The sequence below is a fragment of the Diplotaxodon limnothrissa genome, linkage group LG12 (genome assembly GCF_057381915.1).
Source record: "Diplotaxodon limnothrissa isolate DT_005_m linkage group LG12, D_limnothrissa_male_GT1.1, whole genome shotgun sequence".
In the NCBI taxonomy this organism is placed as follows: domain Eukaryota; kingdom Metazoa; phylum Chordata; class Actinopteri; order Cichliformes; family Cichlidae; genus Diplotaxodon; species Diplotaxodon limnothrissa.
In genome coordinates this window covers 13,934,892-13,949,849 of record NC_140607.1, presented here as the reverse complement: position 1 = coordinate 13,949,849, position 14,958 = coordinate 13,934,892, and the positions used below count along the sequence as shown (strand labels likewise).

The window sequence follows — 14,958 nt, the reverse complement described above, 5'->3', positions numbered from 1 at the left end:
GGTATCATTAATTACAATGGTTATGCACATGTCAACCAGATAAACTTTAAGTATGGGTAAAAATTCTATATGGATACATTCATTCACATCATTAGGTACAATAGTGACCTATTAATTACTAGGTTGTACCCCCTTTTGCCTTAATAAGTCATGGCATAGACTGAACGAGGTGCTGGAAACATTCCCCAGAGATTTTGTTTTGTTTTATTAAAATAAAATTTCACTTATTTTTTGGGAAAGTGTACATTCTGATCTAAACATCTCGACAGTGACATCTGCAGGTCTTGGGGGAAATGGCAATGTGAAGGAGTGTCGATGGTAGAGAGCAAGACATCAGGAGTTCATCCTCCAGGTGGGATCTCTCATATTAATTGAATGCATTTCAGTTTATTTCATGCTAACGCTTGTGGTAGCAGCCCTGAAGTTCTGTTAAACTAGGAGATAATGGATTTGAGAGGGAAGATTCAGGGGAGCACTACTGGGGAAGGGACTGACAGTTCAGCTGCAGGCTCCACTGACTTAGCATTATAAAATAATAATAAAAAAACAGCAACAAGTAAACCACTACTGATACATCATTCATAAAAGGACATTCGGTGTGTGTATAAAAAAACAAAAATATTAGGATTCAATGGTACTGATGCTGTGGGGAGTAAAACATACTTCACGAGGTTCTGAACAACTGATGGTACATGTCCAGTTAAGTTGGAGGTATAAATCCTTAACATTACTATTTTAAATAGCCTCTGTGACATATGAGTTACAGCTCTTTGGGTAGCTTTTGGTTACCTGTAGTTGTTTGATTCACAACTTGTTTTGGAAAATGCACGTTCAGAACTATGAACTTGTGTTTTGAGAAATTATGGAGAAACGACTATGTTTCAGCTCTGATTAGATGACAACATCATATTTTTCTAGTGTTCATATCATGTCCCATACACAGCTTTACGGCAGTGTTAATGGTACATCAAGTTTTGCTTTCACAAATAAAATAAAGCAAAACATCAGTTGCGTGTTAAATACACATTTGAAAAAGGATCCGAACAGATTTAATCCAAAGTATTTTCCGTATTCTGCATAAAAAAAACCTTATTACAGAGATGAACATATTATGTAAATATGATAATAACCATGCTTCCATATAACTATATATAAACAATTTAAATGTCACTTGGTTATCCATAAAGAGACACATAATATGTGCATAAAAAATAAATATTTGGGATATAATGTGTGCCTATTTAAATACAAATCCTCCTGTGTTATAGTCAGGACCAGCCCATTTTTAGGTTATAAAATGCATAAAAGTACCTTTTAAATTTGTTTATTGTATCAAGGCTTTTTGACTTTGTCAGAATTTCTATTTAAACAAAGTAAAACAATAAAACTAAATTATATAATGAAATGCGCTGGTGAAAATTATGACTTTTTTATTGTTGGGGTTGGTTTAGACCCAGTTATGATATAACATTATAAAACAGTAGTGCTAAAGCTAAAGTCATAAACACACTGTGAGCTCACTAACTCAGTTAGAAGCTACTTTCTTTAACGCTTTGTCTCCTTCCCTAAATAAACAACCCCTTTTATTCTTACTGCTTCACTGAAAAGGTCATCCAAACTGAGATCTACATGTAAGACCGACTCATTTTGGTGACTTCAAGTTTGCATCATGCAGAAAGAATTCTACAATAAGCCAAGCTCTTTATGAGAAGAAGAAGGATATAATTATCAACCAGAGGACACGGATACAACTGATGAATCTGGTGAGGAGGTCACAGTTGCTGAAGCTGCTCCTGCTGAAACAAACAAATCCAAAAGTGGTGATATCTCTTGGATGGGCGAGGCTCATTTCACTGAAATTCAACCCAGGCCCAGACATAACAGTATGAATGTTTTGCCCCTTTCCATGGGAAATGCTCCTTCTGGCAATACATGCCCAGCAATTCAGGCAAATACGACATAATGGGATGTGATGCAAAAACCAGCTATGCATCGAATTGAAGACGACAGGAAGATTTAAAGAAGCAAACCTGCGAGTGGCATCCCTGAGAAAAAACAAGGAAAACATCAAGTCCTCGATATGTTTTCTGGACTGCAACCTCGCAGCTGCTGTGAGGAAGGACCTGTGATACCGCTTATAATATTATAATATTTTTTTATAATATTAAAACTTATATATATATATATATATATATATATATATATATATATATATATATATATATATATATATGTGTGTGTGTGTGTGTTTGTGTGTGTGTGTTCCATTACCTGTCAACGATAGTAAGGTAACATAACACCCTTTTATTTTAAAAAATTTTTTAGAATGGAAACGAGATATGCTGTAAAAAGAAAGGGCCTGGGAGCTACAAGAAAAATATTAAAACCAGTCTTTTCATGGATAAGGAAGCCTAACAAGGTAACTAACAATCAAACTGCATGGTAAACCATTGTTTTGAGGATATTCTTTGGTTGATTTAGGACACGGGTCAAAACCGATCAGTTAACATAAGAGATAGTAACGGAAAGGTACCACAAGAGGAAGGTTTAAACCTCCTTAATTTCCAGGAAACCTGATGTTTAAACATGTTTTCTATTTTAGCGTGAAATGTCCCTTTAACGACCCAAATGCTTCCTTTTGCGCATGCGCGTTGCGCAGGTCTCCTCGTGATGACAGCAAATGACAGCAGCGTTCGCTAATGAAGAAGGCAGTGTGAGACCGCTAACCGCCAACAAACACTTGACTGACTCGAGAAATCTTATGATCAGCTGTGTTTAGAGGAGGTGGGAACAATTAGTACGGACTAATTACGTTTGGTAAGTGACTGATTTTATGGTAACGCGTATTGTTGTTCACATTTGGTCCACTCAGGAGCTTGCAGCCTAAAGCTAAGCTAACGTAGCTATCGGGCTAGCTCATCATTAGCTTGACCTGCTCGCAAACGTTAGCCCAGTTTAACTTGGTTAACATTAGCAGGCTACTACAAAATTAGCCAGTTCACAGGGCTACTTTCTTTCCGCGTCCCACAAATCAGTGCATTCGCAAGTTCGTCTTTACTGGAAGCAGTGTGACACCTGGGTGCCCCTTGTTCCACTTTCCTTCATAGCTTTTAGCTGGCAAATACCGGTCATATGGTTTAATTGATATGATTCCCGGGTCGTCTTGTGGTGATCTACTACAAGTTAATGGAGCAGGCGTTTACGGGCATTAACATTACCCATCTCGATCTGCTGGCTGCTTGGCCAAATCTCAGGAGTGGAAACAGCATCAAATCAAGGACACTATAAACACACAAATGCACGGCAGTTAGAAAATGTACATGTTTTATTCAGATTTTGTGTTAGATATGCTTTCACCCACTCACTGAGAAAAGTGGGTGCGGTGTCTAAAGTAACGTAAAAACATAGGTACAAACATGATGTTTGTAACGTTAAGGCTTGTTAGGCCTTAGGATATCAGAAGCATGTTGTCATTGAACACGACTATTCAAATAAGCGGTACATGTTTCTGGCAATAAGTAATTATCGCTCGGTTTTGTCCGTTATCATTATAGTAATTACTGGTAGATTACAAAAAATGAAGCCGGTTAACTCAAATTTAATTCAGCCTGTTCGTTGCCAATTGCAAAATGTGAAACGTTGCTCCTTGTCGTGTGTTATGTCTTTAAAAAAAAGTTGTAATTTCCCCCCCCCCAAGGTTAAGCTTAATGACAAAAATCACAACACAAACATACACGTATTTGTTGTACAGTACAGTGCAGTAAAGTCTTAGCACCTGTAAAATAACTAGAGCTACAGTTTCCACGTCCTTAGTTATCTAAGCCCATAACTCCCATATTGCTCATCACGTCATGCTTTTTTGTTTATGGCCTCAGTAGTCACTTTCAGTTTAAGTCTTTACTAAAAATTGAATGTGATTCAGATCTGACTGAGGCTCAGCAAACAGGACTTTATTCCTCTGTATTTGTGACTACAAAGTGCCTGACCAAGGTTCAAGTTTTTCAGTCTGAAACCTCAGCTACAGTCCATTCAAATTTGTTGCTCAAAATGCTCAATAGTAAAGCAAGCAGGCAGCAGTGGGGAGTCATTGTTAGTTAATCCAGATAATAATAATAATAATAATAATAATAATGATAATAATCATTATTATTATTATAAATTTGTTGTAATACAATGATCTGCAGCCACCCCTCAGGTGATGTTTACTTTTATTCTTGCTCCGTTTCATTTCGTGTTTCATCAGTTCTTGTCCTGATGCATTAATAAAGTGTGTGCTGGTTAAATTGGCCAAACCTGCAGCGAACGGTTAGTTTTTACTCCTTCAGAAAGGATTGAGGTTCAGGAAAAATGCTGAGAAAGGTCACCCGTAAGCCTCACATATTTTCTGTACACTATCTGCCTGCTGAGCAGTGTAAGAAATTCTGAGAAAGGGAAGTGTGAAGAGGATGTTTGCTCGGGACCGCAGATACCTTTTTTGGAAAGTGAAATCCTTTAAATCTATAAATAAAAAAAACACTCAGTTCTGTTGGTTTGTGTGTGCGCTCATGTAGTGGGTGGAGTGGGCTGTGATCCAAACACCTTTACTCCGATGCTGAGATATTTACTAGAAGTAGGAAGCGCAGAATAAGTCCCAGAACATTGTCCACGCTAACGGTGGTGTCTTGATACAGCCCCTTTTAAGACAATAATTTATCAATAATATCTGTGTAACCGAATGAGAAAAATAAATCTGGAGAAAAAAGCAAGAACAATGAGAGATTTATTTATTTATTGTATTGTGGTGTGGCATTGTATTATTATTGTTATCAAGATGGAGTTTTGCTAATGAGTCATTTCAGTTAGCTCCTTGGTTTGCTTTTTGCTCCCTGTCTTCTATTTTCCCCTCTGAGTATTTTCTTCACCACAACCTACTTAACTTCTGCTCACATTATCCTCCTTCATTTAATAAGCACCATCAGAAGTTTTTTTTTCCCCTAGACTTGCCCTGGCATTGATAATAAATTAAGGCGTTTAGAGATGTTATGAGTGAACACTCGGTCCTCTCGTGACTCATGTTAACAGATTTCAGTGGCTGTCCTGCCACGACTTTTATTCTCACATGCAGCTTACAGAGTTGAAGATTAAGCCTTCCCTCAGTGTCTGTTGTTTGGTTTCTCTTCTGCTTTAGAGTTCCTCTGTGCTCTCCATGACTGACTCACCAGGTAGCTCTACTCTGTGGATTGTATTGACGCTCGCATGCACATGAGGCTGTGGCAAATGGCAGTAAACCTCTCTGCTAGACACTTAAAAGCCTAGTTGCTTTTTCACTTCTGTCCAAATATGTGAGGAATGTGCTTATTCAAGAAGATGAGCGGCTCAGTGGAAGTGCGCCATAAGTGTGCTTGTAAGCCAATCCCATATGGAAAAGAAATAATAAAAACATATATGATTTACTCATGAAAGTGGCCACTTTCATGAGTAAATCATATATGTTTTTAGTAAGTATACAAAACATACAAGTTTCATTATATAATTTTTCAAGGGATCTTATATGTGTTTTCCCTCTTGTATGCTTTTCATACAAGTTTCATACAAGACAGATAAAAACTTTATAAGATTTATATATATCTTTTCCATATGGGAATTACCTGTCAGTGACTTACGTTCAGATCTGAAATGACTTTTGAACTGAGAGAAAATGACTTTTTTGTCTTTATTATTCTGATCTGTTAATTTACAAAGGTCCAAAATCTAGAGCAGTTTACAGTACAATAAAGACCCAACCAGGGATTTGTTGTTCCAATGTATTAGTATCATCAGTAGTGGAACGGGAAAATTCAACATCACAAAATGGATAAGCCTTTCTGTAACCACTGGACTATGGTAAAGTTTGGAAATGATTGGCACCTTTTTTACTAATCATTGGTTAATCATTTTGGTCATTTCCAAAGCTTAACGGCTGACTGATGTGGGTTTTTCTGTTGTTGTTGTTTTTTTTAGCCTTTATGTTGATAAGCACAACATCTGAAGCCTTAGTTCACACTGATCATTAATATTTGACATTTTATAAATAACACAATTTGTTAATTAATAGAGAAAATAGAGAGATGATTGAACGTAGAGATTGGTACTGACAGTGACTACTCCTTGGTCTTCTTCTTCCTGCTTAATGTGCAGACTCAGGCTGGCAGACTTGGGGTGAAACCCTCCATGCATTGTAAGGAGCTTGTGTTGATGTCAGTAGCTTCAAGGGCTGGGCGATATGGCCTATATCCATATCACGGTATAATTAGAAGCATGTGTGGTAACGATATATATCGCGATATATTCTTTTCTTCTGTATAACGTATTTTACACACTATAAGGCACACTTAAAATCCTTTAATTTTTCTCAAAAATCAACAGTGTGCCTTATGTATGAATTCTGGTTGTGCTTACTGACCTGAAACCGATTTTATGTGATACACGGCACGCAGAAATCTGTCAAAAAATGTTTTAGTACGACTTTGGTAAGCTATGAAGGCGCACCGCTTGATGGATTGCCGGAACATTACGGCTGCTTGCGAAGTAATCTGGGTCCAAAACTCCGTCTTCTTCAGGTCCCAAAGTCAAACGAACACTGTGGCATTAGGGCTGTTCGATATTAGAGCAGGGTGATATGACCAAAAATATTTATCACAATATACATTTGAAAATTTGCGATAACGATATAACTGACGATATAATTGACACTAGACAAAATGCTTTACAACTCCACAACTTTATTAGTGCAAAAAACCCTATCAATGTATTTTCACTTAAACAAGCAGCTGTTTTTTATGTACATTAAAGTTATATAAAAATGTAATAGTGCAAATTCCTTGCTGACAATTTAACCAAAAGGCATTTCCAGTGGAAATTGGCCGACATATCCTCAGCATAACCATGTATAATATCCACAAAACTTAAAAAGAGGTTATACACACACAATATGGTAATATTATGTTGAAGCACAGTACGTATCACTCCGTGTGGCGCCTGCCTACGATAGCCGTAATGCTCCGACAATCCATCAAGCTGTGCAGCTTCGTAGCTTAGCAAAGTCGTACTAAAACATGTGACAGATTTTTTTAGTGCCGTGTACGACATAAAATCGTTTCGAGGTCAAAAGGCACACGGGATTATAAGGGGCACTGTCGATTTTCAGAAAAATCAAAGGATTGATTTTAAGTATGCCGTATTTTCCAAACAACACGATAATAACGACGGCCCGCTAGCATGCGCTACCAAAAATAGTGCTTTGTTGTATATCTGACGGACAAAAGCTAAACCAGTTCCACACCACTGGAGTTGCAGCATTTTTACAAACCAATTCTGGTTCATCCGTTTCATTTAACGATCCACTTTCGCTCTTCTCATTCTGCGTCGCCGCCATGTGCGTATGTAAACAAAGGCACTGCGCATGCGCATTTTACCCATATTCTATCGCGATATTTCATTTTCCTATTGTTGCCCAAAATTACACCGGTATTACCGTGAACGGTATGATATAGCCCAGCCCTATTCGATATAACGATATATATCGGATGACGATATAAAAACGTCTATCGTTTCATTTAAAATAAACTGTTTACGGCAATATTTTTTTCATCGTTTTGATGGACACTGTAGTGGCTATATTAATTTCTTAAAGTTCTCTATTTCTCTTATATTTAATATAACCACACTACGGACGGACAAGCGCCTGTTTTTATGCGTTATGGTTAGCAACAACGATGGTAACACCATCGCGTGTCCGCTTGTTTATGTTCCACATAAACCTTTCACAATAAAGCTCAAGATCCTGTTGAGACTTTTCAAAATAAACTGAATCACGTGAAAGAGCAGATTATTTATGGATGAGAAGTAAAAAAGAGCCGCCAGGTGCTAAAAAATAGACCTTAGACTCAAACGTTAGAACAGGCTTTTCCCCGCAGCACCCTGTGTAATAAATACTCATAAAGAAAACTGAGGCTGTTACAACTTATGTCTAAAAATGTATCGTTTCATGCATCGGTTAAAACACTCGACTCCAGCTACATGACGCGCAGCTGGAAACACTTCATGCAAGTCGAGCTGCCCGAGATTCACAGAATTTACAGAACTTGTTACATTTTTGTGATTTATATCGCTATCAGGACGATAGAATTCTTTTTTCGGGAAATGAGATTTTGGTCAAATCGCACAGCCCTATGTGGCATCACTGAGAGTTAAAAGCTGTCTAAATTCTTTCATCTTTAATAAAATGATGAGCGTTGCTGCTCTACCAGGTGTAAAAATTAAGTTTAACATCCAGGCATCCATGAAAACAGAATTTATTAAATTCAACGGAGTTAGAAGTTAGCAGGAAGTTAGCTCGCTAGTTTCCACTTAATGTTTTGACTTGCTATATCAAAAATTAAAACGTACAGCTCTGCTATCACTTCCAACATAAATGAAGACAGAAAACTAAACAGCAGTGACTTTTGTAGGGTTACTGAAGTTGGGCTAGCTGGTATATAATGATGTCCTACGTGATCGCTAGCAAAACAGTTACGTTAGCATAACATTAGCACAGTGAAGCTGAAGGATGAACGCTAACTTTTTTCCACTCGATAAAAGTTAACGTGAAGGTTTCTGGTGGTTAGGGACAAATGCAATTGCATGGCAGGATGCTATAAAGGGACCAAACTTCAGTCAGGAGAACAACTGAGATAATCCATCCACAATACGAGGTTGGTCATTAATATACTGCAACAACATGGGAATAGAGCAGCTGCGAGAGAATTCAGCATTAATGAATCAATGGTACGGAAGTGGAGGAAACGCAGTTTTTGGTTTTCCCCATATTCCAAAAGTGCTTCGTCTCTTTGCTATTACTGTCGCCCGGCATAATTTGCAGATGATGTTGTTTGCAGCCGCTGTAATGCTTTCGACCAAAACAGGTGCAGCTTGATGACACCATCAACATGCTCTATCGCGGTAGAGCGGTATAGTCAAAATCTCTACCGTTGGCCAAATTTATATCGTTTCTACCGTATACCGTTTATACCGCCCACCCCTAGTAGCTTCTATCTCCTCCTTTGGCCAGCTTATCATCACAGTGGGGTATCTGATCACAGGCATGTTGATTGCCCAGATCTTGTTCTTCACATTCAGCTGACTCCTCAGGAATTGCCAAGCTAAGATCCTGTAGGACTTTTATATACAGACAAACTGGTGATGGCTAACTAACAAGACATAGGAGTGGTGGACAAACAGAGGAAAACACCCCTAGTGACAGATGTATCTATACCGAGTGATGGCGACATCAGGAGGAAGGAACACGAGAAGCTGGAGAAGTACCAAGGGCTGAGAGAAGAGCTTGGGAAGCTGTGGAGGGGGAAGGCAACAGTAGTCGCTATGGTAATTGGAGCACTCAGGGCAGTGACCTCCACACTGGGGGAGTGTCATCCCTGGAACAACATCTGAGATCTCTGTCCAAAGAGCACAGTCCTAGGCATCTGTTAGAGGGCCCGAGCTTGAAGGGATAGAGATCGCCTGCAGGGCGAGTGGGGAATTTATTTTATTTTATTTTTTTAGATGTGTAAAGCTGGTTTCAAAACGAACAACAACATCACATCTAGGTTATGCAGACACGCGTTGTTGACATTATGTCTACGTTACATGTATATTGTTTGTAACTACATTATGCTAAACAATTTTTAGTACAGTGACGCGCTGGGGTGACTGGAATCTAATGGCATGCATGTCTGTAAATAAGTGTTCATCAAGCAGTTATAATAATAGAGCTTACAATTGATTACTACTACTTATACACAAAATATGTTGCTTGCAAAGAATAATAATAATAAATGTCTTTATTCTAGTGCTGTCAGTGTTAATCTCATTAAAATGACGTCATAACCGCATTAACGCAGCAAATCTCCGTTAGCGAGTTAACGTGGATCGCCCTGTGCGTGGGGCTGCACGTTAGCGCGGGTAGCTTGTTAATGCATTAGAGCGGGTAGCTCGTTAATGCGTTATTGCCGTGCAGCCCCACGCACGGGGCGATCTACGTTAACGCGCTAACGGAGATTTGCCGCGTTAATGCGGTTATGACGTTAACGTCATTTTAACGACGCTGACACCACTACTTTATTCATTTCTTTGGTGTTTCTGATCAGCCATTTTTACCATTTGACTATATATAGTCACATAATGTTATAATGCTGCTTTTAATGAAAAATGTAAACATAAAAATGATGAATAGTGAAGTAAAAGAATCGCTGTTTGTTCTTTGCCATGGGAATTCAATGTAAAGCCAATCATTATGTCTGCATAACCAATTTGATTTGCTTGGTGTATCAGCTCTAATGTTGTAGTTGTCTGTTATCTTCCGAGCAGTGACGCTGCCCTGCAGTCGTTCCTGCTTTTAAGGCAGTTTTCTCCATTAGTCTTATTCTTCTTCTCCTCCCAGTGCCTAAACTCCTTATTTTAATCGTTTTTTTAAATGTTTGCAACCACACACAAAGAGGCTTTTGTGGATAGAATTAAGGAAGAAATCATTCAAATTTCACGCATTCTGCTTGGATTATGTGTTTTGGCTGTGTATGAGTGGCAAAGGAAGAATGATTTGCATTTTCTGCTCTGTAGCGCGTCCCAGAGCTTGTGACAAAGCCTGCTTTTGCAGTTGTCACTGGGCCAGTCTGCAAAACACACTGAATGCAAATGATCATTTTCCTTGTATGATGTAACCATCATGAACAATGTAGTATGTGGTGTGATCTTAATTTTCTGGGAATCTGCCCATGAGGGGAAAAAAGAAACAGAGTTAAAATTTTCTCCTTCAAGGTCAACCCCTTGTGCATCTTTGGACCACTTTTAGGACTGTTGAAAGTTCTGTTAGGGCTACCTGTACTGTGTACTCTGCAATTATTTAACCAAGGATCTGAAAACACACAGAGGTCAAACATAAACTTATTTCAAAATAACCCAAATTTGAGTGGAGGTTCATCACTGGTGTTGTGAACTGGGTCTCTGGTCATAGCCATTGTGTACTGGCACACCGTGCATTGAAATTTGGACCTCAATACTCTTTTTTTTTTTTTTTTTTTTTTTTTTCCCGCCTGTCCCATTTGATTCTTTAGCCATCAGAATTGTTGTCTGAAGACCAACAAGGATACCCAATGGATTTACTTTGCCAAATGGATCATCGTGGCATTGCCGTATTGGTCCATTTGGTCGATCTTTGTTTTTATTATTTATTATATTTTATTTTCAGATGTTACAGACGGGACAGACATGAGTGAGGGATAGGAAAGGGAGAAAGAAAGAGGAAGGAAAGGAAAAACAGAAGGGGAGAGGGACAGTGAGAAAGGGGGGGAGAAAAAAAAATCTCCTGGATCACCTGTTGAGAGAAGAATAGAAAACAAGCAAAAAAAGACAAAAAAAAAAACAAAGCAACATACTAAACACAACACCATCGCATTAATCTAGCTAAGTGTAAACAGCAGTAAATACTAAATATTCAATGTTGTTGTGCAGCACGCAGGACAGATGTGCTTCGAAGTAGCAGCCAAGAAAGGTGTAATTTGGGTCTACGAGCAGTGAACACCCGTGTGCATACCTGTGTGGATCAGCGCGCTTGTATTCCAAAGGTTTCTCCATGTAACGATCTGCTAGGGAGTGTGGGGGGGCCACAGCCCCGTCCTCCAGGGTGTGAAGCAGGTATGGAGGAGATCAAAACTCCAGACATCCAGAGGCCCCCAGAACACAAGAGACCATGGAAGACCAACAGAGGGGCAGCCGCGCCACTGTTCCAGTAAGAGCTGAGGAGAGTCCCAGATGAGGGTTCACTCAGCAGCCGCGGAGCAGAAGCCAGGGGGAGTTGCAGTGACGCGCCCATGAGCTCCGCCGGCAGCCAGCTGTGCCTGAGTGACCGAGCCCCAGGCCGAGAGGCCGGGGGCACCCCACCCCCGAAGGGGCCCGAGCGAGCCCCAGGCTCCAGGCCCCGATAAGCGGCCGCCAAGGAGGATTGAAATTTGGACCTCAATACTCAATACAAGAAGAGGATCCTAAAGTGGAGGGCAGCCAAATTTAAAGTGTTGTTTTTCTTCTTTTCGGGGGCCGATTCCCAGAACTTTTTGATCATACCCCATATTAAGCCAATTCTTTAGAGAGAAAATGATCTGCTATAGAACAATTGCAAACCATTAGAATACTACTCTCTACATATACTTCATTTCATACATATACTTGACCCTTCAACAGCACGGTTGCCTGTGGTAGAACGTTACAATAACTGCCCAAAAAGTGACTAAAAGACAGTTTCTCCATTTTGTTTGTTTAAAAAAACAAAACAAACATTAAAAAAAAGGAAAAGGTAAATCCTTTCAGTTTCAGCACTTTATAGTTTTTCCAGGAATTTAATCCTTCACTTTCACAAAGTTGAGACTTACAGGAAACTGAATAAAATGTAACATGTGTGGCAAACAGTATTTAATAAAACCAATAGCATCATTTTATTGTCCCTGCCTGGTGAGTTCTCACTTCCTCCTACCAATGTGCCCTTGTGACACAACTGTGACTGAAATATCAGAAACTTCTGTGTGTGAAATCGGTGCAGTTCCCCTGATAGAAACCTTTCTCTTGTTGATGTCACGGTTGATAAAAGTTTTTTTTTTTTTTTTAAAAATGTCTATTTAGTTTTAGTTCTACATACTATACCGATTTACGTTGTTTCCATTGGATCTTGTCTCTTTCATGCTCCAGTCATTTGCCTCTCTGCCTGAGTGAGCCGTTGAAGATGGTGAAGCCAGATATCCACACTCTGGCCCACCACCTGAAGCAGGAGCGGCTGTATGTGGCGTCAGAGAAGCAGCTGATCCAGAGGCTCAACAGTGATGTGCTGAAGACAGCTGAGAGGCTGTACCGCGCTGCATGGATCGCAAAGCAGCAGCGCATCAACCTCGATCGTCTCATTCTCACTAGGTTAGATCTACTGTCACGATTCACTGTATTGTTGGCGAATAAGAGAAAAGTCCCGAATATTTTGTATTTTTAACCTATACGCAGAGAGCAATGTAAAAATTACAATTTATTTGGGGGAGAGTTAAGGAAAGTTGGGCATTTCCAAGATTTGACTTGGTTTGCAGAAAGACATTTTAGCCAGATTGGTAAGTAAAACGGAGCTAGATGCAAACATTTTAGTGCAATTCTAAACTTTTAGTTGAGTTTGGTCTTTTTAGGGAGGAAAAAATGGAAAGATTAAAACTGCTGTTGGTGGAAGGAATTCTATAAAATGTGGTAATGACACAACTCTGTTCCACAGTGCTGAGGCCTCTCCGGCTGAATGCTGCCAACATGCCAAAATGTTGGAAGATACACAGTTTATTGATGGCTACAAGACTCTGGGCTTTCATGAAACAATCTATGGAGAGTTCTTGGCCAGGTTGAGGGATAATCCCCGGCTGGTTGCGTCCTGCTTGGTGGCAGGAGAGAGGCTGATCCAGGAGCACACTCAAGGTGCCATATATACAGTCTTCACCTCACTTTATGGCAACTGTATCATGCAGGAGGATGAGAGCTACTTACTACAGGTCAGTGATCCCACCTGCTTCTGCTGTTACACATTAGTAACAGTTTCATAGGTTTTCAGTGAGATAAGAGGTTTTCATCTGGTTCATCCATCTTTCTTTCCAACTACCAGGTGTTGCGGTACTTGATAGAGTTTGAGCTGAAGGAGAGTGACAACCCTCGTCGTTTACTCCGACGGGGAACCTGTGCCTTCAGCATACTGTTCAAGCTCTTCTCCGAGGGCCTTTATTCCGCCAAGCTCTTCCTCACTGCCACCCTACACGAACCTATTATGCAGCTTCTGGTTGAAGATGAGGACCACCTGGAAACCGACCCAGCCAAAGTGACGGAGCGCCTCACTCCGGCCCAGCAAGAGCGCTACGGAGAGAAAGGCTCTGAGGGCTACAAGCAGAGGGTGCAGGCAGCTGTCGAAGCGAACGAAGCCAAGCTGGTCGCTCTGGTCAACAAGTTTATCGGTTACTTGAAGCAGAACACCTACTGCTTTCCTCACAGCCTGCGCTGGATCGTGTCCCAGATGTACAAGACTTTGTCATGCGTAGAGCGTCTTGAGGTGGGAGAGGTGCGCACCATGTGTACAGATCTGCTGCTGACCTGCTTCATTTGTCCAGCTATAGTTAACCCAGAGCAGTATGGCATTATCTCAGACGCACCGATCAATGAAGTGGCTCGCTTCAATTTAATGCAGGCAAGTGGCGCAGCACGTTTTCTCTTTGTAATGTCATATACACGGCCATTCTGTTGTGGATGGGTTTACAATGTTTTTGTTTTGCCATACAGGTGGGGCAACTTTTGCAGCAGTTGGCAATGGCCGACGATGATGCAGACCCAAGGCGGAAAAGCAGTTTGTCCAAGTTTGATAAGGTAGGTCTGTTTCTGTAAACAGAGTAATGTGTTTTTTGTTTGGGTTTTTGGGGTTAAAAAATGAGGGGCCTTATGTACTAAGATGTGTTTTCTGGGTCTCTGTTTGGCAGAGTTGTGTTGCTGCTTTTCTGGATGTGGTGATTGGCGGAAGAGCAGTTGAAACCCCACCCATGTCCTCAATGAATCTTCTAGAAGGCCTCAGTAGGACTGCAGTCTATGTTACTCATAATCAGCTGCTTTCTCTGGTAGGCTGTTTTACAGTTACAGTATATGTCCCTGTTATGTGTTTTGACAAAAACAAAGTACTTGCAGGTTAATCGTTGGTATGTTATCAAATTTCGAAAATTTAGCTACTCTATTGAGCCACTCGAAGGTACTTGAAAGCCAATAGCAGGATGAGATGGCTCTAATTAATGTATTAGAGAAATTGTTCTAAGTATCCTACATATAGCTCTGTCTGACTTGATGGGATATGCATTAATACATGGATTTTTATTCAAGATCATAAAACAGATCAAATTCCTTTTAGTATGAAAGCTAGGT

General features: G+C 40.0%; 1 protein-coding gene across 3 annotated transcripts in view; it reads left to right on the top strand.

Annotated features, from left to right (window-relative positions):
* The first annotated feature begins 2,680 nt into the window (after positions 1 to 2,680).
* Positions 2,681 to 14,958, top strand: part of gapvd1 (GTPase activating protein and VPS9 domains 1) — a 32,125-nt gene continuing 19,847 nt past the window's right edge. For 2 of the 3 annotated variants that reach the window (XM_085367153.1, XM_085367151.1), the window contains exons 1-6: positions 2,681 to 2,817; positions 12,730 to 12,948; positions 13,289 to 13,556; positions 13,667 to 14,239; positions 14,332 to 14,415; positions 14,526 to 14,660. In XM_085367153.1, coding sequence (XP_085223279.1) covers positions 12,764 to 12,948; positions 13,289 to 13,556; positions 13,667 to 14,239; positions 14,332 to 14,415; positions 14,526 to 14,660 — 1,245 coding nt within the window. In that variant the 5' untranslated portion in view covers positions 2,681 to 2,817; positions 12,730 to 12,763. Of the gene's footprint in view, positions 2,818 to 5,036; positions 5,202 to 12,729; positions 12,949 to 13,288; positions 13,557 to 13,666; positions 14,240 to 14,331; positions 14,416 to 14,525; positions 14,661 to 14,958 lie in introns of those variants that run through there. The other variant, XM_085367152.1, reaches the window with a different exon arrangement.